This window comes from Strix uralensis, chromosome 16 (genome assembly GCF_047716275.1).
Source record: "Strix uralensis isolate ZFMK-TIS-50842 chromosome 16, bStrUra1, whole genome shotgun sequence".
Lineage (NCBI taxonomy): Eukaryota > Metazoa > Chordata > Aves > Strigiformes > Strigidae > Strix > Strix uralensis.
In genome coordinates, this window is record NC_133987.1 from 18648236 (window position 1) to 18670908 (window position 22673).

Genomic DNA, 22673 nt, shown 5'->3' on the forward strand with positions numbered 1-22673 from the left:
AAATTAAGACAAAAGGGAAGTAGCATCAACAGTCACGTTTTTAAAGGAATGCAAGTACTTGTGTTGTGATTCGGGCATGATGCAGATGTGTTAGGATGCAATTCTGAATACACATATCCCTCCCAATTTCTCTGCCACCATCAGAGCACCTACAGTTATTTGTTTATTCCTTCCCCCTTCCCTTGTCTCAGCAGAATAGCTTAAGGTGCCTCAATTTTTCTTTCTGTCCATACCCAAGCTGGTCCTACTTTATCTCATACCTAAGCCCGGTAACTACACTTAAACTAGTTTATACTCTCCCTGATCTTCCCCGAGAGGCACGCTCAAACAAATTAGTACACATCAACTGTGCTAAGTGCCACAAAACCAGCAGCTATAATCATTAATGGGGGAAAAGCACTTCCCAGTAACATCTCCTATGAAATATTCGGGGGCCTAGTGGCAATGTTAATTACCAACAGGCAACATAGTAACTGTAGTATACCACAAGCTACCATAAAACCAGTCTTTTCTAGGAGGAAAATTTAATCTCTCTCCCCTAACAATTTAATGAATTTTTGACAGTTGGGAAATGCTATTAGCAGAAAATCAAATAAAGAAGCAGCTCAATGTTACACAGAAAGAACAAAAAGCGATAAAGTAAACCAGTAAACATTACTGTCTGGAAGACAAGTGGCAGGTCTTTGTAACATTTTGAGAAGAGAGAGTGCACATACATGTGGACAGAGAAACCCCACGTTAATCACCAGTTTGTCTGTTGGTCCTGCTCACAACCCGTTAACAGCAGCTGTGACAGCAACATGCCCTGGGATGATCTGCTTTGGGTCAACTCTTTCTGTAAGGACACTATGAAATTCCACAACAAAGAGAAGCAAACCACACTCAGATTACTGATACGACCTGTTAGGACTGAGGATGTTTCTCATTTTTAATGGATTGTTTTACATTCTGAGGAGTTCTATTGGACGAAACATTATATACAAACATTCTCCTTGCAGTTCTGTAACTTCTCCAGAAACCACTATAAATCAATGTAACAAACCCTTAAGTTCATTTTGCTAATACCAATCTTGATTAATGACATGGTAGTATTCATTAGCCAATAATTTTCACAACCATTTAACACTGGTCAGCATTAGAATATAATCATATCACCATTTACCATTTTTCATCAAAACCAAAGTCAAATAAGTTGAGGGGATAGTCTATTGAGCAAGAAAAGTCAACTCATTAATACAAAACAAAATAGCTTTAAAAATTAATTTTATCATGTAGGTAGCATATAAATATTTGGACAATTAAAAGGGCTAGAAATGCATTATTAAAATTCATGTTTTGGAAGCAATGCAATGGGAAAGAGGCTGTATTTTGACAAAGAAACTATGTCAGCACAAAAAATACTGCCATTTTCTCTGTTGTTAGCAGTAACAGAAAGTCTCAGCAGCATCACAAACACTTTGTAAGCCTTCTTTACAAGAAGTCAGGACCCCTTAGCAGGGTAAAACAATTACTGGCATGTGATATGCTACCAGGAACTTTTCCTATAATTTGCAATAAAGACACACCTGTTTCAGTTGCACAAAGGCTAGTCAGTCTGTATGAGAAGAAAACTGTAAAAGTAAGAGGGTCCAAGAGAAGAACATTGATGGTAATGACAGAAGATTGAACTGGTTAAAAGACCCCAAAATTCGCATACGAAAACCAGAGAAATAACACTAAGGCTGCTTATGTTTTAAAGGAAATAAAAAAGAGAGTCAAAATAAATACCAATAGAGGGCACAGAGAACTAGAAAGTTCAGTTCTCAGAAAAAAAGGACACGGGAATCTACAATGAAAATTAATAGAAAAGCAGGAGGACATCTTCCCTCCCACCAGTCCAACCTGTTAGGATTTTTTCTAAACACAACAGGTCTAAATAACGGTAGGACTCATTGTCGGAGAGTGTGTTGCCAAAGCTGAATACCCAAGGAAATTTAAGGAGTGTTCAAAGTGGAAATAAATCTTTATACCCTGATATCTATAGCCTGTTCCCTTAAGGATCAAACTCATCCCTTCAACATTAAACATCAAGACAAACCTTTATGAGGAGTAATAGAAGGTTTGCTTCTGTGACAGTTCCATACACCTTCATCCGAGGTATCTGGTACCCAGTGTCCCGCTCTGCCAAAGCCAGAATAGAGATTAAATAAACTCAAGTCTGATCAAGCTGTATTTCTCTCTATCTGGTTCTCTGTCTTCATTTAGAGGGTAACACTGAAGGTCTCGGAAACACTTACTTACATAATGTGATTTGACTGTTTTGATAAAATTGCAGGGATTTAACTATTTACTTCTCGGTATTGAAACAGAGCTGGGATTTTCACGTTAGCCACAAGATGGCACCGCTGCCAAGCAAAAATTTGACAATTTACATATTTATCGGAACTCAAATAAAAGTTCAGACATTGTTACTTTCACAGTTTGCTTGCTCCTTTAAGGATATCACGGGACAACTTCATACAGCTGAAAGATGCCACAAAGCAATACATTCAAAATTTCCAGATAGTCTCACTAAAAACAAAATTATACGAATTTTACCAGTTAACGCAGACTGACAACACTGTCAACACTAGAATACTTTTGTTGTTTATCATCTCAGGGTGATGTTGCTAATATATTTGTGTAGTCCCACCTCTGCATTCCACTGGCTTTAGTTTTTGAGGGTTGCTGAAAATCAATCTACTCTATGTTTATAACTCTCATTAATAAAATAGATTATCAGAGTAAAACCTAAAACTCTCATCAAAACATCATCAGGTCTGCTCTTTCCCACATCAACGTGAAATGCTGCCAATTCAAACTGAGTAACTGACCCACCAAGCTGTGTCTTGCTTTGAGAACAGGATTTCATACCTGAATGGGGGAGGGAATTATACCATAACCTGCTCCACAACCCTTCAGCACACATCTTTTTTGGACTTACCATTTTAAAACATAAAATACACTTCCTAGAAAATTCATAGTGTTGCTAAGGCACAATCTAATTCAATCCTTTCTCCCAGTCACCCAAACTCATAGAAAGAATGGAGACCTGAAGATAACAGAATCACTGTAGAATACATCCTTTATACCTTAGAACTAAAAATCCAACTGTAGAGGTTCTTTAGAACTAGATTTTTCTTGTTGCGATACCATTGACAAAAGATTCAAAGTAACTTTTCTTGAACACTTGCTTTCTTTTTGATGTCTCAGTACCATTTTTTCCCCTATAATCTCTTTGTATCTCTTACTAGCCCACACTGTGTCCCATATTTGGGGTATGACAGGTTAAAAGTCACACTATATCAACTTCTAACTTCAAACACTGTAATGTGATTCATTCTTTTGTGCAGTCACAAATAAAAATCTGTCCCAAACGGGGGATGGGAAGAAGGTACTAGTAAAGTTCAGCTCCTGTGAGTGTTTGAGGCTGTTTAATTTGCACTAAAAAGTCCAGCAGAGGTATGAAACACTACATAACGTACAACATATATACTGGTGCATCCAGATATAAGCTTAAAACTGCAGGAAAAGAGAGCAGAAACATGAAAAACTACAAAAGGTGGATGTAAACAGTATTTTACTCAGTATTCCTGTCTCCCTCACCATCTGTATTGATAGACTTTTATTTTTCAACACTTCTACACAAAAAGAAATTAGAAAAGAAATCATAATTGTAAATATTGAAGATGATTGCCATGTTTTTTGAAATCCCTTGCCCATTTGTTACAAGATACTGCTGTGTATCTTGTGTCTTTCTTGTTAACATTTCATGGAGTAGTTCCATAAACATACGTTTGTTCTTGTTCTCAACACTTTGTTCTGTCACTGCGACAGATGGCTTTACACTGAAGCATATGAAAATATTAAATTCTTTATAAACCCGTTGAAGTTTGAAATGCCTGCAAGTAATAAGTATCTTGGCAGCTATTTAATACAGATATTACAGAATGCTATTTAGTGTTTCCCTATCAGTCTTCTATTTGCTACAGTCTATTCTAAAACTACAGTTTTCTTTGAACTTAATCGTAGCATTGCTTCATTCAAAACGATGTCATTTCTAAGCTGAATAGTATGTTTTGTTATTTGTCTGTCCACAAAAAGGTAAAAGCTAATTAGAAAAATTATAGTTAGACACAACAGGGTCTTGTGTCCTACCAAAAAGGAGTCCAGAGCACACTGGGACTTTGTTCCCCACTGTTCCTTCTCTGTCTTTAAGAAAGATGTATTTTCCACAGCAATTGGTAGAGTACTGTCTTCACAGACTGGATTTAGTTAGTTCCCTCTAACACAGTCTTCTGTCCTGCACCAAACTAGTTGTTGGCTCTAGTAGCTTAAACAAAAAAACAAACAAACAACACAAAAAAAAAAAAAAAAAAAAAAGAGAAGAGGGTGTCCAATATACTTATCCTTCTCAGAATGCTTATACTGCATCAAGCAACTTGCAATTAGTTTGTAAACTAAAATTCCCAAAACAAGAACCAATCATGTGCATTGACTGGTTAGGAACTATCCTTTTCATTTCTATTGTTTCCTCATTTGAAGCTTTTTCTGTCAGAGACTGTTGGTTGCTATATAGAATATGTAGAACGTTACATAGAAAACAGCACAACAGAGCCTGTCTGGGCCCAATGCTCTCTTACACTTCCTAAATAGTAAAAATAAGTCTCAACTGCTCTACTATGTTCTATGTAATCAGCTTTTTATTCATAAACCTTAATGTTATGTCATTAATAGAAGATGGGAAAGTGTGCAGTTGTCAAAATAAAAAATTACTTTCTATAAATAAAGCAAAAATATATTCAAAATAACTTAGTTTAGATGACAAGTTTGTATTTTAAATTCTAAAGGCAATACTAAAGGAATAAGGGAAACCCTCAGATGCAGTATAGATGTTATGAGTTTATATAGAACCAATTCATTAAATGCATCCAATTCTAAGTATATTATACCTGCCTTGACCCTTATTGAGAGGATTATTCAGTGCTTCCATAAATACAGACCAAAATTTTTTTCTCAGAACTAAGTGGTAAACTACATACAAGTTTAACCAGCAATCACATCGTTATAAGATTGAACACTTGAGAGGTGAGTTGGGAGCAGGGATTGAAGAAGTGCACACCTCTTATTGCACTGTACTTAAAAAAAAAAAAAAAAAAAATTGGCCCAAAGGAAGATCCAAGATTTTATCAGAAACTTTGCAGAAGTCCAGTATTTTCCAAACTCTGTTTCTTGGGAAAATATTTATAATATGGATTCACTGACTTATCTCACCGATGTGTAAAAATAGCAAAAGGTCAGATTCAGAGCTTTTTTTAAAAGAAGTTCTTGCTAGAGATATAAGAGAGATCCACCTGCTGAATGGGAAATAAGTTCAGGTTTTGCGAAACACTCTATTTCAGTAAAAGGAATACACAGAAATGAGAACAAGTTTTGTTGGTTATAAATTAGTTGTATAGTATGTCTTTACATACAAAGGCATACAGCTGCATTTTTCTGACAGTTGCTTTCCAAAGTGACAGAAATCCCATAATCTTCCTAACTCATCTAATTAAATATTAAGTATTCCTACTCTCAGGAAGCCTTTCTAATGCCTAATCTAAAGCTTCCTTTGTGTAATTTAAGCCCACAGCTTCACATCCTACTCACTACAGACATGAAGAACAACACGCCAATGCTGTTATGTCCAATTGCACGTTAGAATTTGTTCGTTTAAGCAAAAATGCAGTCCACTGTCTGCAATGTTGAAAGAGCAAATGAAACATTTATTACTAACTGTAGTTAAACCCAAGTATTTTTGTAGTTCTACATCATGCAGGAAAATAGAAAGGAAATTTCTCAGTGGGGGGAAGAAACAGACGATTCCTTTTTAAATGCCAAAATGAAACATGTCAAAGTTGTAATGCTCTCTGTTTCTTTTTTTCTTCCACATTTCCGGTTTTCTTAAAATATTGATGAAATTTGTTGATTTGTTAAAATAACTAAAAAGGATTTTTAGTTACCTAACCTTCCTCCCCACCCCAAATTAAATAACTGCCTGTAGAAAATTGCTTGGATCCAGTTAGAATTTCACAATCTTTATGCTTCACAGACATAAAGATTTGGGGGAATAAACATACATCCTGCATGCCATTTTTAAAGATTATTCCCCCTAAGAATCTCAGCTTCCTCATCTATCTTTGTCTTCTGTTATCTTAATGGACACAATGCCCTTGGCTCCTCCGTAGTGCTAAAACTTGAAGAAAATAATAACAGCCCAATCCACCCCACTTCTATGAATGCACAAGATAGTCTACCTGAGTCATATACTGACAGTGTATCATCAGTTGAAATTTGCATCCTCTACTTTTCTTGTTCTACTGCATAGCCAGATCAAGTTATACACTAGCCAATGACTCACACACAATTATTTTATAGTATTAGTCCTTTAGCTGTTCATTACCTAAACAGAGTTTACTACAAATTTCTGGAATAGATTTGCATCATTTTCCGTAGGTACATGTGTCTTCCAAAACGGCAGAAGCATTTCCCATTTTATCACTGTTGTGCTTTACCCTCAGTGCTGAGTCACTGAAATAACCCATTGCTCGCCAGGCCCACCCAGCCGATAACAAAGGATCACGGGATAATACAGGCTGGAAGGAGGTTATCCAAGAGCAGTCCTTCAGATCTTCTGGGAAACACCACCTCTAAGTGTGGAGTTGCTAAACTGGTCAAGTAGAGTAGATGCCAGCATGACCTCACAGCCCTTATTCCAAAAGACTTGTCTTCCAAAGCCCTGTCTTGCATTTCTTCTCTCCCCACGTCTGCTCTGCGAGGTTATACAGACAAGATAAATGCATCTAGCAACAATTATTCTGAAAAATGATGTGAACCAAGAGCAGGCAGAACTAATCCACTCTTGAATTTATCAGCAAAAGCATTTAACTTTTATTTTTTATGACAAAGATGCTCACACACACACATTTACATTTACACACTTCTATAAATTTAGGAGCATAATAGGTTCTGAAAAAAACTTTCAAGTAGACTTCAGCAAAATAATAAACGTCATAATCTCTGCCTCAAAAAAGTCCAATAGGCGACTTAGCGATCTCAAGTCTACTGTGAGAACCACAGTCTCAAATGTCTAACAATGTCTTACAATAACCATTATATAATCCCGATCATATTATAAATCATGGCCAATATTTGGCTCCCAATCATTAGTTAAAACTATTTGAATTCAATATTTTTACTTAAACGCAAAATGTTCAAAAAGCACGTCTTAGATTAAAAGATTCCCAAACCAAATAACAATTAGAAAGGTTTGAACCAAAATACAGAAATTAAAACATAAACCCGAAGTCTGAATTTGGAATCTCTGTCACAGACTGATGCAGGGAAAAGGGAAACCTTTTTTCCTTCAGGTTCACTGAGAACATGAAACACTAATGTCATCTGCAGCACGGGGGATTTTGTCTAGAAAAAAAAAAAATCACTTTTCAAGACAGTAAAGACAGTTAGGCACTGGAACAGGTAGTCCAGGGAGTTAATGGAACTTCCCTTATTAACAGTTTTTAAATATTTACTAGATGTCTATCACAAATGACACTTGTAAAGATGATCCTTTCAGGGAGCAGGGCAGCATTCAATGACGTGGAAGAGTGGTCCTCTCCATCACTATTTCTCTGTGATCACCGAATTCTTCATTTTAACATCAGAATGGAATTGTGTTCACTGCTTGCTCAGCTACGCATAGGTGAAAACGAATGAAAGCAGAATTACTGTACTGCCTCCCCTTTTCACAGTGCCCTGCCCCAGGTCTGAATGATAATAATTACTGAGAAGAACATACTTGAGCTTTACTCTATTTTTCGTTGTTCAGTAGTTAATGACTGCTACAGGAAGAGTGTGAGAGAGCTGGATAACATGGCTGATATTTATTACTTGCACTTACTCATTTAAGAAGATTGCTTCTTTTTAGTTATGGCATGACCTGATGAAAGGAGTTTCTCCTCTTATAGGACACGCAAGGATTGCGTAGGAACTCAGTCCACTGTATCTACTGCCTATCCAAAAGATGATGAGCATCCCTGTGTACGCTCTTCGTAAAGTTTCATTTCATCAACAATTCACAGACTGTAACGTATCTCAAGACTGAGCTCTTCTCTGACCCCAGTTTTCTAGCTCTAAAGACCATCCTCAAGTCACTGTATTAAGAAGGGGTACAATTAGTGAACCAGAGCTACCACACGGAGTTGGTAAAATGCTCTGTTCTGATGAGTCTAAAATCTGGGCAAACAGAAGTCCTGCTAAGGTGTTCCACGACTGTGCTGAATTTGATTTACCCGTCCTCATAATTATAGATATTTGTTGGAGAGATGGATACATATTGAAAATACAATTGCAAGAAAAGAAACTTCATTAAAATACCCAATGCCATTCTTAATATCTTCTTTTAGTAAATATTACTTCCTATTGTGGCTCAAAGAAAGAACTAGCATTAAGAAAAAGACTCATACTATTCAATGTGAAAGTCAAAACGGAATAAGTTGATTCCCATGGCTTCTCTGATGGTACAAAGTTCAGTCTGCCATGACTGGATTTTTGACTCTGCTGACATTGGGAAAGCCTCTCAGCTGGAATGAAATGCCATTTGAAATGAGATCTGGTTCTTAGATGATTTTGGTCCCTGGCACGGGCAGCGGTTTCCTGCTTTTCCTGGTAACTGTCTCCTGGTTACAGCCTCATGTCGTGCTGGCTGAACTGGCAACATGGAAAAATGGGACCTTATGCCACTGCTCATCATACAGAACTTATTAATAAATACATGTGTTAAAAATATCAAAAGTCTTCAAAAGAAAACATTAGATGATATTGATTTTCAGTTCAGTCTTGCAAAATATTCTGACAAAAAATTAATGGTTTGAGGTTCCTCTATATCACAACCAAGTGTCAAACTTTGCCTGCATACACAGCTGATAGCAGATACATTCTTCTGAAAAATTAATCTCTTCCTTTTACACACACCACTTGTTGATATCCTACATTAAAAGGCTGGGTCATGAAAAATCAGAGGCCAGAGCTGAGCTGCAGTCCCAGGATTACAATACCCCAGGACACATTGTGTCAGAAAGGTAGAGTAATAAGGTGAACACTTGATGCTAACACAAAAACATACAAGTCATGTAAAACAGTACAGAAGGAGAGAGCCATGATACCCCATTAGGGCTTGATCTCAGTGTCATGTTCTTAGAAGACTCGCTTCAGGGTGACAGTAGTTCCTCAAAGATACTGAGTCTCATCTTAAATGACATTGTTCACTGAAATGATGCTATTTTTGTTAAAGCATCATGTAACAGTGCAAGTTCTCAGCAGCGCACACGTAACTGTCCAAATGTGCATCTGTCTCTTGCTGCACTTTGCTGTAATACATTTTTACAGCTCAAGTAGAGAGCCATTAGATTCAGGTTAGTTAGTAGTCAGAAACAAGTCCTCATATAAGCTACAATTTACTTACCTGAAAAAAGGATCAAACTTGATTCCTGGATTGCTATAATTCATGTAATCAGAAAGTTCAAAGTTAACAAGGAAAATATTTACATTAAAAAACCATAAGCACCTGTCCAGAAAGCACCGCAGCACAAGTGGGCAGAACAATTTCCATTTGCAAAGGGTGGGAGGTTGTTCTTAGCATTTTACATCACGCTCCAAGATACAAGCAGTGAATTGATGATCTTTGCTAAAGCTCCGGTCAAGTTCAGGTTGGTCCATTAGTCATTAATACCAAGACTTGCATTTGGTTACTTCCCTCCCCTTTTCTACCTGCTTGAATTTGCAATAATTACTAACTAGGAAACCCGCTTTAAATTACTGAAAATCAAATACATAAAAACAAAAGCACAAAAATATGGATCCTCTGGCCTTCCACATGAAAATTTTGGTTGGATTTCTAATCTTTAGCAAAATCTTATTTTTAATACCTATTAAGTATTAATTAAATTAGATGCTTTTATTAATTCCTAAACATTCAACCAGTCTCTTTTTAATTCTCTCTCCCAAAATGCAGGTACATAAATGAGTAGATGCTGAACTCCAGGTATATGAAACTGAAGAAAATATTAGTGTTTGCTTCTCCTGCAAATAAAAATATTTAAATAAAAACTAAAGGTGCAAATGCAAAGCAAGAGGATTTTCATCAGTTTCTGGAGTTTGGAGGTGTACTTTTTTTGTGAACACCTGACAGAAAAGAATATTTTTAAGTTTTTATGTATCTGAAAAAATACTGGAAGCGTATTAAGTGAAGGCAGTAAAACTGGGCATTTTGTCATGTTTAATTGCTTGAATTCATAACCTAGTTTTGCTGAATCTGGATGTTACTGCTGACTCAAGCAGTTTCTCCATTTTAGTACTTTAAAAAAAAGTTTGAGTGTGTCTTCATGTTTGTGAAAGGCAACTAATAAGCTTCTGTGATACTACAGTAATTTTTAAAATATTCCTGACCATCAGAAAAATATCACTCTTCTGAAGCCTTATTGCTGTTCAAAAAATCTGTAATTAACTACAGAACAAAAATAGTCTCTGATTGCAACCTGGTGGAAGAAGCCATACTGTGCTTCATTTTCAATGACAATGAAGGCAAATCGCAGCCTATGCAATTTAACATGGTTAACTGAAATCAGATGCAGAATGGGCATGATGAAGACAACTATAAAGCAGAAACGCTTACACTCTATTCCAATCCCCCAAAGCAAACGCATTCTCACACTGTCCAAACTGAAGTTCAAGTAAAAGTAGCGAGTGCACAGTGTCACTGAAGACAGCAGCTTTGCTACGTTCCTTAACATCTCTACTTGATACCTTAAAAATAAAAAAGAAAAAAAAAGGAAAAGACTTATTCCTACAGGTACAGAAGTCCAAAGCTGACAAAATATCTCAGGCTATAAAATTAAATTTTATTCACAGAAGAATTTTGAAAGAAATGCTACCAAAGAGAGTCTCACTTAAACATTTATTTCTTTTCATTTACCTCTCTGGTACCTCACCCAAATGCAATCCCCCAGCATTTGAACTCTAGAGAAAATATACTTATGATGCACCTTTTTAAATTAAAAGCCTGCTCTTTTCTTTCATCTGGTGACTATATACTTGTGGTACGTCTTGTGTCCAAAAAGGCATACCTGTAAAAATCAATCATCTATAGATCAGTGTATTCAACTGAATTTGTTATTTCCTGACAACTCAGTTTATGAGAACTATACCTTTGCAACATATTCCAAAACAAAACTAAGGGCAGGTAACTTTTCAAAATTGATTTTTAGATGGATTGAAAATATGACTGTTTATGGCACAATAATAGTTTTTAAAAGTAAACTTTATTCTCACATAACGTTACTACATTTCAAAAGTTATGCTTAGTTCCTAGGAGATGTTGTAAATTATATCCCAACCTTAAAATATATCCAAAAAACCTCAAGACACTAAAAAATCATCTGAAGTAATCAAGGCCCTCTGTAGTCTTTGTTCCCATCTCTAAAATCCAGAAATATACTATCTTGTGGCATAGTAATTCCAAGAAAAACTCCAAAATCCTTATCACTGAAATATACTAAAATCTTGACTTTAGTCAACTTGAGCTATCTTAAAAATAACTCCTTCTTAGCATGAAGTAAAATCTAGTCAAGACATTTTCTGTGGTTAAAATTCTCTACACATTTTTTCCCCTAGTTTACTTTTCATGGTATTTTTTCACAATTACTGCCACAATAACTTAAAAGCAAGACTTAATTGTATTTCTCTTCCTTCTTTCCAATTGGATGCTTCATTTGTCAGTTCTAACATATTTCTCAATAAAATTTATTAGCGTTTAATAGAAATACTTTTCATGACAATAGAAAAAGTCCAAAATTCCAATATTATGCTTAGGAACATTTTTCTACATCACAAGGCTTATCACTGAATAAATCAATTTATTACTTGTTCCTGAAACAGTTTTGCAGTTTATGAGCAAAACCGAGACCCTATGTGAGAATTTTATCCAAAAAAAAATCTGAACAACTCCAAAATACAGATACGACTGAAGAAACCGGTTTGAAGTTACAAAGACTGAATATAACACCTTGCTAAATAATAAAGTTGTTTCATCCATCTATTGTTATTTTGATTTCAAATATTTATTCACGTAGGAGTAGGTAAAAACATAAAGCTTGATCTTTCTAAAACTGTGCTTGGAAGGGGTTATAATTAATTCTACTTACACTTGCCGAGTTACCAATGTATTGGATGTGGAGATGGCACTGACTAAATATAACTTCTTGCCCACATATTAAAGGGAAGGCAATGGGAATGTGAGATATTGTATGTTTACAACATCTAAAATACCAAGAAATTTGGTGCTGCTTTAGGAAGAAAAACTCTGAAACAGATAATCAAATCTTTAACAGATATGTAGGTTTAAAGGAGGTAAAACTGATGACTGACAGAGGCTCTACACAGGCATTCACAGAGAAGCTCCCCATGAAGGATCGAAACCAAAGTCCACCTTGTTTCCATTAAATCATTCAAATATGAAAATGGTGATAACATATACCACTACTGCTCTTGCTGCAGACAAGGGAACTCTGTTTACTTAATCACAGTTTTGCTCACTTTTCAGAAGTCAACCTCAATTGCATGTTCAAAAAACAGATCAACAACGTGACTATTAAATGTGTAAGAAAAAGCTGTAATTTACAAACAGAATATCAAAACACTCAAACTCTATACATGTCCATTGCTTCATTTTAGAAATACATATGAAACCAACGTACCATACAGAAGCCAATTTTTTTTAACTATTACATAAGCAAAAATAATTGTGAACTTTCTGTTTAATACTTATATAAATCCCAATTACTTCTGTATCAAGACCAAATTCCTTATCACTGCAGAACTGACAAAGACTGTTTTGGACCTTACTGAATTCCTCACTATCCATCTAAATAAAATACCTGAGGTGGAATTTGATGTACGGTCCTGAAAGCAATGTGATTTTATGGTGCCTAAGCTGCTAACCAAACCCTTACTGTCTGAAATGCACAGAGCCCAGCATTCCACTACTAGACTGTGCCATGGTCTCCTACATGTGACAGCAAGTCTTTTAAAAAACATCATACTCCTATTAGAGTATGGAAGAGATTCCTCTTTTAAAAGCTAGCAAAACCCACTTTCCCTACTCCTCTCAATATTTTTTCCACTCTTTGAAGTGTGGGTTTTTTTTAAAGAAAGAACATTGTTAAAATCATTCAAAATGTTTAAAATACTCTGCAATTATATCTGGCTGGCAACTGATATACGTTTTAAAATCCCAGTCTTTTGTACTCTATTTCTGCTTTTTAAAAATGTATCTACAAAGAAATGGAGTTAGCCAAATTTATCTGTTTGTTTCAACTGTATTTATAAAGAAAAAGTTGCTGCCATTTTATCCCATGTACTTTAACAAGTACAGTAATAAAACTTTAAAATTCTCATATAAATTTTGTTTTCTAACGTTGTGATATTATGCTGATAATATACAGGCACCCTAAAGTTAAATAAGCAACCAGTTTGTTCAGCAGTCCTGTAAATTGTCTACTAAAAGGCAGTAATTCATCTGACAAAACCATTCCTAATGAGATTCCTGCCGTATTTCATGTAAATGCTAATGTATATCCCATCAAAAGAAAGTTAAACAGCTCTTTGAAGACGAAGTTCACATAAACTTCAGCCAGTCACAGAGGAAGGACAAATAATCCCCCCGCATCTTGTTTTGTGCCAGCATCCCGTGCATTCCTCTGTTCAGGCGCAGAGACAAGCCCCCGCCAGGCGCGCACACACACACACAGCCACGGCCACAAATACACGCCCGGAGAAAGAGAAGGTGAAGGCGAAGCGCAGCCCCCGGCCCCGCTGAAGTTGGCACACACACACACACCCCCCCACACACACCCCCCTTTGCTCAGCCGAGCGCCCAGCGCCCGCCTCTGCCCGCGCTCCCGCCTCCCCTCCGCCCGCGGCCCGCTCCCCGCGCAGCCCGGCGCTCCCCGCGCACACCGACCTGGCCGCCTTCACGCCGGGCAGCCCCTGAGGGCGGCTGTACAGCGGCGGCAGCCAAACCTCCCAACTTACCCCCCCGCCTCCCAGGCCGGGCGCAGGGTCGCTCTCCGCGGCCGGCGCAGCGCTGGCTCCGCTCCGCTCCGCTCCCCTTCCCCCCGTCCGTTCTCCCAGCCCCGCTGTGCCTCACCTGAAGGGCATCTCCCACGCCTGCAATTAGCTGCCAAGATTTCATTGTCGGCTGCGAAGCGCGTCCTGCTCCCGCGCCGGGAGGGGCCGGGGGAGGAGCGGGGGGACCCCTGCGAGCGGCTGCCGGCTCCGCGCTGCCCGCGCCGCTCTGGGCCGGGGCCCGCGCACCTGCGGCTGCCCGCGCACCTGCGGCTGCCCGCGCCCGGGCGGCGCCAGCTACAGCGCGCGCGGAAGGCGCCCCGCGGGGCCGCGCCGCCGGCCGGGCCAGCCGCGCCCCAGGGCCGGCGCTGCCGGGGCCCCGCGCGCTGCGCCCCGCACCATCCTGCCCCCGCCCCGCGGGACCGCCCCGCTCCGCTCCCCTCCGCGCCGCCCCGCGCCGGGCCGCTGGCTCCGCCGCACGTGTCCTGCCTTGCTCCTTCAAGCATTAAATATGGAGCACATGACAGAGTAGGGCACCTTGCACAGTCCTCCGAGCCCGCACTTGACAACCTCCTCTAACTCAGGAGCACTGAAATGTCTACAGGCACAGTGTAAGCACTTCCAATTACTTACGCTATCCCTACATTATTCAAAATGTCTCTGGGACAGTATTTATGACTTTCAATATGCTGCGCTCTATGTACTGCTACAAGATGTTAAAGCCCTTCCGTGTCTTTTTTTTTTTTTTTCCCCTTCCCTTGCTGTGTCCCTGATAGGCTTTGCATTCAATATGCATTCAGTGAAGTCATTTTGTTTTATTTGTAGATAAGAGCAGTTCCACACTAGCTTAGCTAAAAACGACAGCCTCACGGGAAAGGAAGGTGGGCAGATTACATTCAATAAGCCGTTTATGGAATGTCTTAATGTATGTATTAAATATTAGATATTAAAGTATTAGATGGTGCTAAAGTTTATAGGGCTTCACCATTGTGATCAATCCTATGTAAACAAAGTGGTTAACATTTTGTTATGTAAAATATTTAACCAAAACATCTAACCAAAATGGTTAACATTTTGATTAAATGATGATTAATTTCTTGTGAAATTCTGCACTTGTTTTAAAATAATTACATTGTAAACTAAGTTATTATTTTAAGACAAAAACTGGCTGGAACTGAAGCAAAACCTAAACATCTTCCATAAGAGACAGTAGCAATTAATCCATTTGTGGAGCAGAGAAAAAAAATGTGTTTGTCTCAGACATTAAAAAGTGATGTCTTTTGCTACACCAAAGCACTGCTTATACCCTACCAAACAAGTTCTTATTTCAAAGTACATCTGTTTACGCCACTGGAGTTACAAACTGTAAACAAATAACCACTTAGAGTAAACTGAAACATTCTAAGGAATATCACTCAGAGGACTTCTCCAATTCTATAAAATGTATTTTCATACCACATATATACTATTTCACAAAAATAATGAACAGTTCAGTAAAACATATTTCGATATTTATCATTATTTTGCAGTCAGAAAGGAGACTAACAAACCGATCTCTAAGAAAACAATTTCTATTAATCATTCCCTTTTCACATATACAAGTCAAAGAATTTGCACCCATTTTTAGCAGGAGAGACAAGGTTTAATTATGTTCTATGAAAATTGAAAACATACAAAATAATATTAGATTCAGAACCTGATTTCATAGGGTTTTTCTTGTTTTGAAGTTTTTAATGAAGCCATGCTCACTTTATTACCTGAAGGGAAAAGAAAACTGTCTACCTGGACAGACTATGGGACAATTAAGGTATCATAATAACAACAAGGCCTAAGTGTATAATTTAAATAGTAGAATGTTGCAAGGGCTGGCCTGACCAGTGGGCTAATAGCCAAAATGAATCTCAGAAGTCACATCGGCCTAACGCGTGGCCCTGACCAAATTATTAATCTCCTCAGTTTTCCCACTTGTAAAATTAGAATAATAATACTTACAGTGCCTATCTCCTATCTCTTACTTCTCAGGAGGGCTCTGACGATTAATGGCCCTACAGTGCTCTGAAAATGAATAAACACTAAATGCTAAGCCAGAGTTAATATGTTTCAGAGCATTAAAGCACTGAAATACTAGAAATTCCAATTAAACCACCTTGTGTGTCTAAACGCGGATGAACTAAAACACAGGGATTACTAAAACAGCATCTCCAATCATTTACAGTCAACAAAATACTACGGGTTGGCTGTTTTTTAAATCTGATTTTGATGTCTGCCCATTCTTAGTATTAAGCTCAGAATTACATTAAAAATGGCACCAGCAGCAATTGCCACTGCTATTTTTCAAAAACACCTTGTTCAGGGCAAGGTCACTTAGAGTTAAAGCAGTCAAAAAACATTACCATTACCTCTGGCCTGCTGTTTCTCGCCTTTGCAGTACATATGGTCATTCAGTCCGAGGACCAGCAATTCTAGCAGATGCTACATGTGGTACTCAGTGCTGTTCTTCAGAGATTGCAATTCCTTAGTCAAGTAATGAAAATGAGTTCAAGGTAATTAATTATCTCATTAGCAATAAATATGGGGGGGGAGGACTGGCAAAGAACATACTGCTGCAGAACAAGCTGCATCAGTCACAAAGTTGTGACAACGATTAGATGATCAATCAAAATAATAGTCCAAATTTCTATATCCAACTTAAAGAGAGAATAGTAAAGTCCCATTTCAGTCTATAGAATTAACTTGAAAAAAAACCTGTATACATTTATACATTCATTTTCACCACTCTCTAAACAATGGATAATTTTAGTCTTTGATTGTTTCTTCCACCTTACATATGAACAAGAGATAAAATTCTTTAAATGCTCTAATGGTCAAATGATGCCCTTCTTGTCCTTGAATCCTTGTACAGAGGTTTGCAGAACCTTATCAGGGATACCGTCCCCTCGTTTGACAGCATGGATGCTTCTGCACCTTTGCATGGAACAGTACCCACTGGAGCAACAGTGTTAACGGAGCAACACCGAGACCAAGTGTTAACTTCCCTGTGAAGTGATCTGCGGGATAAGCAAAAGCTTGTGTGAGAAGTTGCAACAGGGAAGAACAGGCCTTGCTATGGCTCAGCTACCAGAGATCCTTCTCTTGACTGTCTTACACACACGCGTACTATCATGGGGAAGACGCCTCTCTAACCTTTGTTCTTTCCACTACACTACACATTACTTAACTGAAATATTACTACCGCAGTTTCTGTAATTCCAGATTTCTACCTTTTTTGAGATTTTCAAATAAACATTTTCAAAGAATTTATGGAATAATACAGAAAAGTGTCATCACATTACGTCTCGTGTCACATCAGAAGTTCTAAGTAAATTCAGCTGTTTATCTAAGCCCTTACATGCTTTTCTTCTTTAAAAAGGGAGCTTTTTTATTCTGAATTTTCCACTTTACAAAGAAAATTACCTCACAGAGAAATAGACCAAAGTAACTAATTGTAAAGTAGGTGCCTTTTAGTGAATGGTGTGGCTTGTCTGAGTTTTTTAAAACTGATCCCAAGGTATGCGTGTCATACTAGAAAGCTTCCAGCTGAAAATCTTCAGTGTGTAATCGTTTAGTCTTAATTTCTTGAACGAAGTTTCTGTGCTATGAGAACTATTAAAAAGCAACACAGTCTTTGAAGGAAAATAAAGATTGGCAAAATCCAAAATTAGGATCTTGAGCTGCAGGTAATTCTGCACCTGTACAGTTTTGAAAATACTTTTTTACACTATAGTGAAACGTGGTTTAATCTTTAATGCATTTATATGTCAAACACATGGGGGCTCTCCATGCCTGATGGATTCCTGCCAAAATGATTTCTTTCTACATGCCATCTAATGATCCAGTAGTATTACAGAAGGAAAGCCTAATGAAGCACATTCAGATGGAGAAGTATCATGCGATTTATGCTAAACATGCTGCAGTTTTATTCCAAAATGGTTTATGGTTACAGTGTGCCAGTCTCAGGAAGATGACCGACGTGTTAAGAAGCACACCATCGATCAAATGTCACAATCCTAACAAGCCATTCAAAGCTCAAGGAAACCTAAATCTGAGAATTTATGATGTTACACTGATGCTAAATATAATCTTTTTGAGACAATCTAAATTATAAGGATTTTTGAACCTAAACTATCAAAAGAAATAGAACCAGAAAACACAGGTTTTTCCTCTACCCATCAGAATTTAAAATGGTCTCCAAGGGCCAGATCCTGCAAGCATCCACAATATTGCTAACTTCACAATGAGACTAATTACAAGAGTACACAAAAATGAGTGGGTTTAGCATTAGACCATCATAAGGGACATTCAAAAGAATCAGTGATATAAAGTACTACTTGTTTTCACAAATTTTTTTTCTATATATTCAAAATGTCAGTATTTTTTCTTTAGCCCGTGGCTCACAAATAGTATCTATAAAGAATTTGTAAATGTGATTATATCCATCTGAAATGCTATTCGTAACATCAAATACAGCTAATAGAAAACATTTTCCAGTCCCAAGACCACAACTGTAAGCCACTGAGGGGTCACTAAGGCCTCCTATGAGGCACATACACTCAGCGGAGTCTGAATATGGACCTCTCACTATACTTCCTAAGTAAAGCATAGTGAGCACAATCCCATATGAGACAGGTGTGAGTCTGACATGTTGCCTGTCCATACAGGCAGCGATCTGAGGAATGAAAAAAGAATGATGGGCAAGTTACTTAGAGACTTCATGACAATATTTGGCCCAGAAAGTGGGCAAAGAAACAATCCTCCAATGCAAATCTGTGAGGCATAAGGAGATACAATTCTGTTGAGAAATTGGGTAAATGCATATCTTTTATTCTTAGTTAATGACAAATAAGCAGCTGTATTTATTTTTACACAACCTACTTACATTTACAGTTGCTCTCCTGATTGCAAAATATCCCAGTGATACTTTTGTCACTAACATCAGATGCATACTATATACTTCCTACTAAAATAATGTGAAGAGTTAAATATCTTTATAAATACAGGATGTAAAGCACTGTAGGGGTTGTTACTTGACATACTTTAAACTTACTTTTCAACATTTAATATAACACTATCACACAAATGCCACAACCTTGTATGCTATCAGGTAGAAGGAAGAGGATGGGACCACCTCCAGCTCAGTTACTGTGGGCCTTCTCTCCTTTAAAGTCATGTTGGCACAGAGAATGTCACAGCTTGTGGATGCAAGCAACCACTTGCTCCTGCTCATCTGTGGCACAACACAGTTGACTAATTAATTTTTTAAAGTATTCGAGATGTGACACTTTATATATGGGATTGAATACAGATTAGCATTATAATAATCACAAAGCTTTTGTAGCCTCAAATTTGTCTTCTTTCAACAAAGTTTCCTTTAATGTGCAAATGAACGATGCCACTACATATCTTGAAATAAACAGGCTCGTTATGGTCATGACTAGTCATATATGCAGGCATTCAGAATTGTATTAACACCATACAGTAAGTTGTCAGATAAAGACAGGCTAAATAAAAGATACACAACCAACTGCCTGCTATCGTATCCAGGTGCCTTCGTATCAGTGGCATCCCAAAGTGGCGTTATGAAAATCTCCCTCCTGTCAAACGTTTATACATTGAAGAGATCTTCAGAACCTGCGAGGGCTCTCTTGGCCCAGTCCTAAAGACAGAACGGGTTTGCCAGACCGAGTAAAAAGAGAGTGAAGGGAGCATGAAATCATCTCAAAAATTCAAAACCAGCAAAAGCTGAGAAGTAGGTCTGGTGGAGAGATTGCCCACACCACAAAAGGCAATGATAACACAGGGAGACAGACAAGTGAGCTGGCTGAAGTGTTCAAAATCCTTAAAATAATCGTTAGGTCAAGGGAAACATAGTAATTAATTGATTTTTATTTTTAAAAAATTTAATTTTTTACTTTGCATTCTTTGCAGTTTTGGAGATTAACTAAATCAGTGTGTCTGGAGTCATTTCATATGTCACAGGCCACACCACCCAAAGCAAAAGGACCAGCATGTGCTGTAGCAAAAGGGCTGTTCCTAGTCACTGTTGGTAAACAAGGAGATTCCTAATAGGAACCTCAGTGCCACGGCAGTTAAATTACATGGTTTCCTCTGTAGTGAGATGAAAAAAATACCACAAAAATAGATGGTCCTTCAGAAGGATTTACGGGGACCAACGTTAAGTTTGTCATCCATCAGGGAATGTATACAGGGTATTTTATATCAACATCTATATATAATGTTTCCAAGAATAATTAGTGTATGATATTTTTAAAAACAAATTTCACACATTTTTCTGACAAACTGTTGTGGACTTCTGGTGTTATTTTAGCAGTTTCAATTGGATTTGGTACGGTTGGAAATGTAAGGGGAAATCTGCAGTAATCAGGATGTGACACTCATTAACACTTTCACAAAATACCCACTGGATTTGCATAAAGTCTGCAAAGATACATTGGTGAATCTTTAATATGAGATTTCCCTTGGTTTTACTCCACATTCAGCTCCATTTGCCCTCTCTCTCTCCTCCTCCCCCCCCTCCAGTGAGAACTGCCGTAAACAGTTCATAATAAAGTATAATTTAATGTACTGAATAACTAAAATATACATATAATTACCCAAAAGAATATACAATTACATATATAATCTTGCAAATTGCAAATATATTCCAAGAAATTACTCTGAAAGGGAGATAAATACTAATTGGATACAATGGCACTCCAAGTCACCTAATAAATCCAGAGATTTCCAAATAAGCTTTTTTATGACCTGTGTACAAAAAACATCCATGGCACAGCTTCAGACAGCACAGTTTTTACATGTAAAATATCATGAAAAGATTTCGAAAAATGGATAAACCCCTGAGGTGGCAAAATACTTCTGGTTGTGATAAACACAAAACTTTAAAGTAAAAATTAAGCCACTATTAAGGGAGACATTTCTTGCTACTGCCAATATCATACAATGTGGCAAGAAATAAAAAAAAATCTGGGTCATTTAAGTCTTATTTCAGAAGAAGTAAAAGCTTCTCAGGAGTTAATATTGACTATGTATTTTTAGCTGAACTGTAGAGTACCTATTTGACTACATCAACATATGCCATGACAGCAGACAATGCAATATATAATGAAAAGTTCACAATGAAAAAAAATTGTGATGTTTTTCTGTTTTGAATTATTTAAAAAATAACTTATCAGATTTTTAAATTCTCATTGAAGTTCAATATTCTGCTGATAAAAATGCTTTTTTTTTTGGTTAGCTTTGATTTTAAAATAGAATTCTTGTACAAGAATGATCATTATGCGGAGTTCAGCATTAATAGGGTACATTTCATTTTAAACAGATTTAGTATGAGATTCAGAATAAAATTTTAAAGTAAAATTCAATTCTTTTCCCTATCACAAATTCCTGTAAATACACATAAATAACATTTCGTTTCTCATATGCTATACTCAAACCCAAACATCTGTGTATAGGATAAGATTTGAAATAATTTGACCAATGTATATGTAACTGAACAGCTGTACCAGACAATATTTTATTTCACTTGCTTGCATTTTGAGCAAATTTATTGACTGAGCGTCTTACTTCATTGCTCATACTCAACAGATCATTATCTCTCTCTGATATTCCATAGGCACATGAAAGGATTTTCTAAAGGAAAATACAGCCTGAATGAGGGCCAGGATGCATTGCTGTATTTTTACATCTGGTTAAACTCTCGGGCTCAGATCATCTTTATGTCTTGTTCATTACTGAGTAGTGGAAGTATGCCAGGAAGAAAAATACATAAACGGGGTTTTATCGGTTTTGTGGATTCTTTTTAAAGATACATTAGAACATCAGGATTTGGGGAATTTGGGTTTTCCTGCTGAACAACTGTAAATTGCACTGTCACCTGAAGCATAGATACTCATAATTTTAGACGTTTTTGAAGTTTCCTTTCAGAACACTTTTTATTTGGGCTTTCATTAAAAAAAACAAACAAACAAAACACAAGCTTGATGTATTTTTTTCTCTGTAAGTAAACCAAAACTTTTTGTTTTGTTTAGTAAGCAGAATTCTCATTCCAATGCTTTAATACTTCCAAAGCTGAACACAAACCAACAGTAGATCTTGGTAAGTAAAAACTCAAAAAATTTTCTCTAACTCAGCCTTACTCATTTTTAAGCCTTACTCATCACAATACTATTTGTACCCATATAAAAAACCACAACATGCTTGAGATAATTTCAATACTCATGACAGCAACCACATACTCTATGCCATTCCTCAAGTAATTTGCTTTGAAGAATTCAGAAGTGGACTGTTAATGACAGCACTCTGATATTTACTGGTTGCAAGACTGAAAACGTTCAGCCCAAAACTGTAGGGCAAGAAAAATATTAATCAAAAAAACATTATAGGCTTTCACAGTGTACTAAATATCCTGACGTACTTACACGTGAACTTACTGACCTTGT

At 37.2% G+C, this 22673-nt stretch overlaps 1 protein-coding gene across 24 annotated transcripts in view; it reads right to left on the reverse strand.

Annotated features, from left to right (window-relative positions):
- RBFOX1 (RNA binding fox-1 homolog 1) overlaps window positions 1–22673 on the reverse strand; it is a 919785-nt gene that overhangs the window by 684400 nt on the left and 212712 nt on the right. Inside the window, exon 1 of one of the 24 annotated variants that reach the window (XM_074885617.1) lies at window positions 14261–14469. The exons of 22 other annotated variants lie outside the window; for them this stretch is intronic. In XM_074885617.1, coding sequence (XP_074741718.1) covers window positions 14261–14305 — 45 coding nt within the window. In that variant the 5' untranslated portion in view covers window positions 14306–14469. Of the gene's footprint in view, window positions 1–14260; window positions 14470–22673 lie in introns of those variants that run through there. One more of the 24 variants, XM_074885621.1, reaches the window with a different exon arrangement.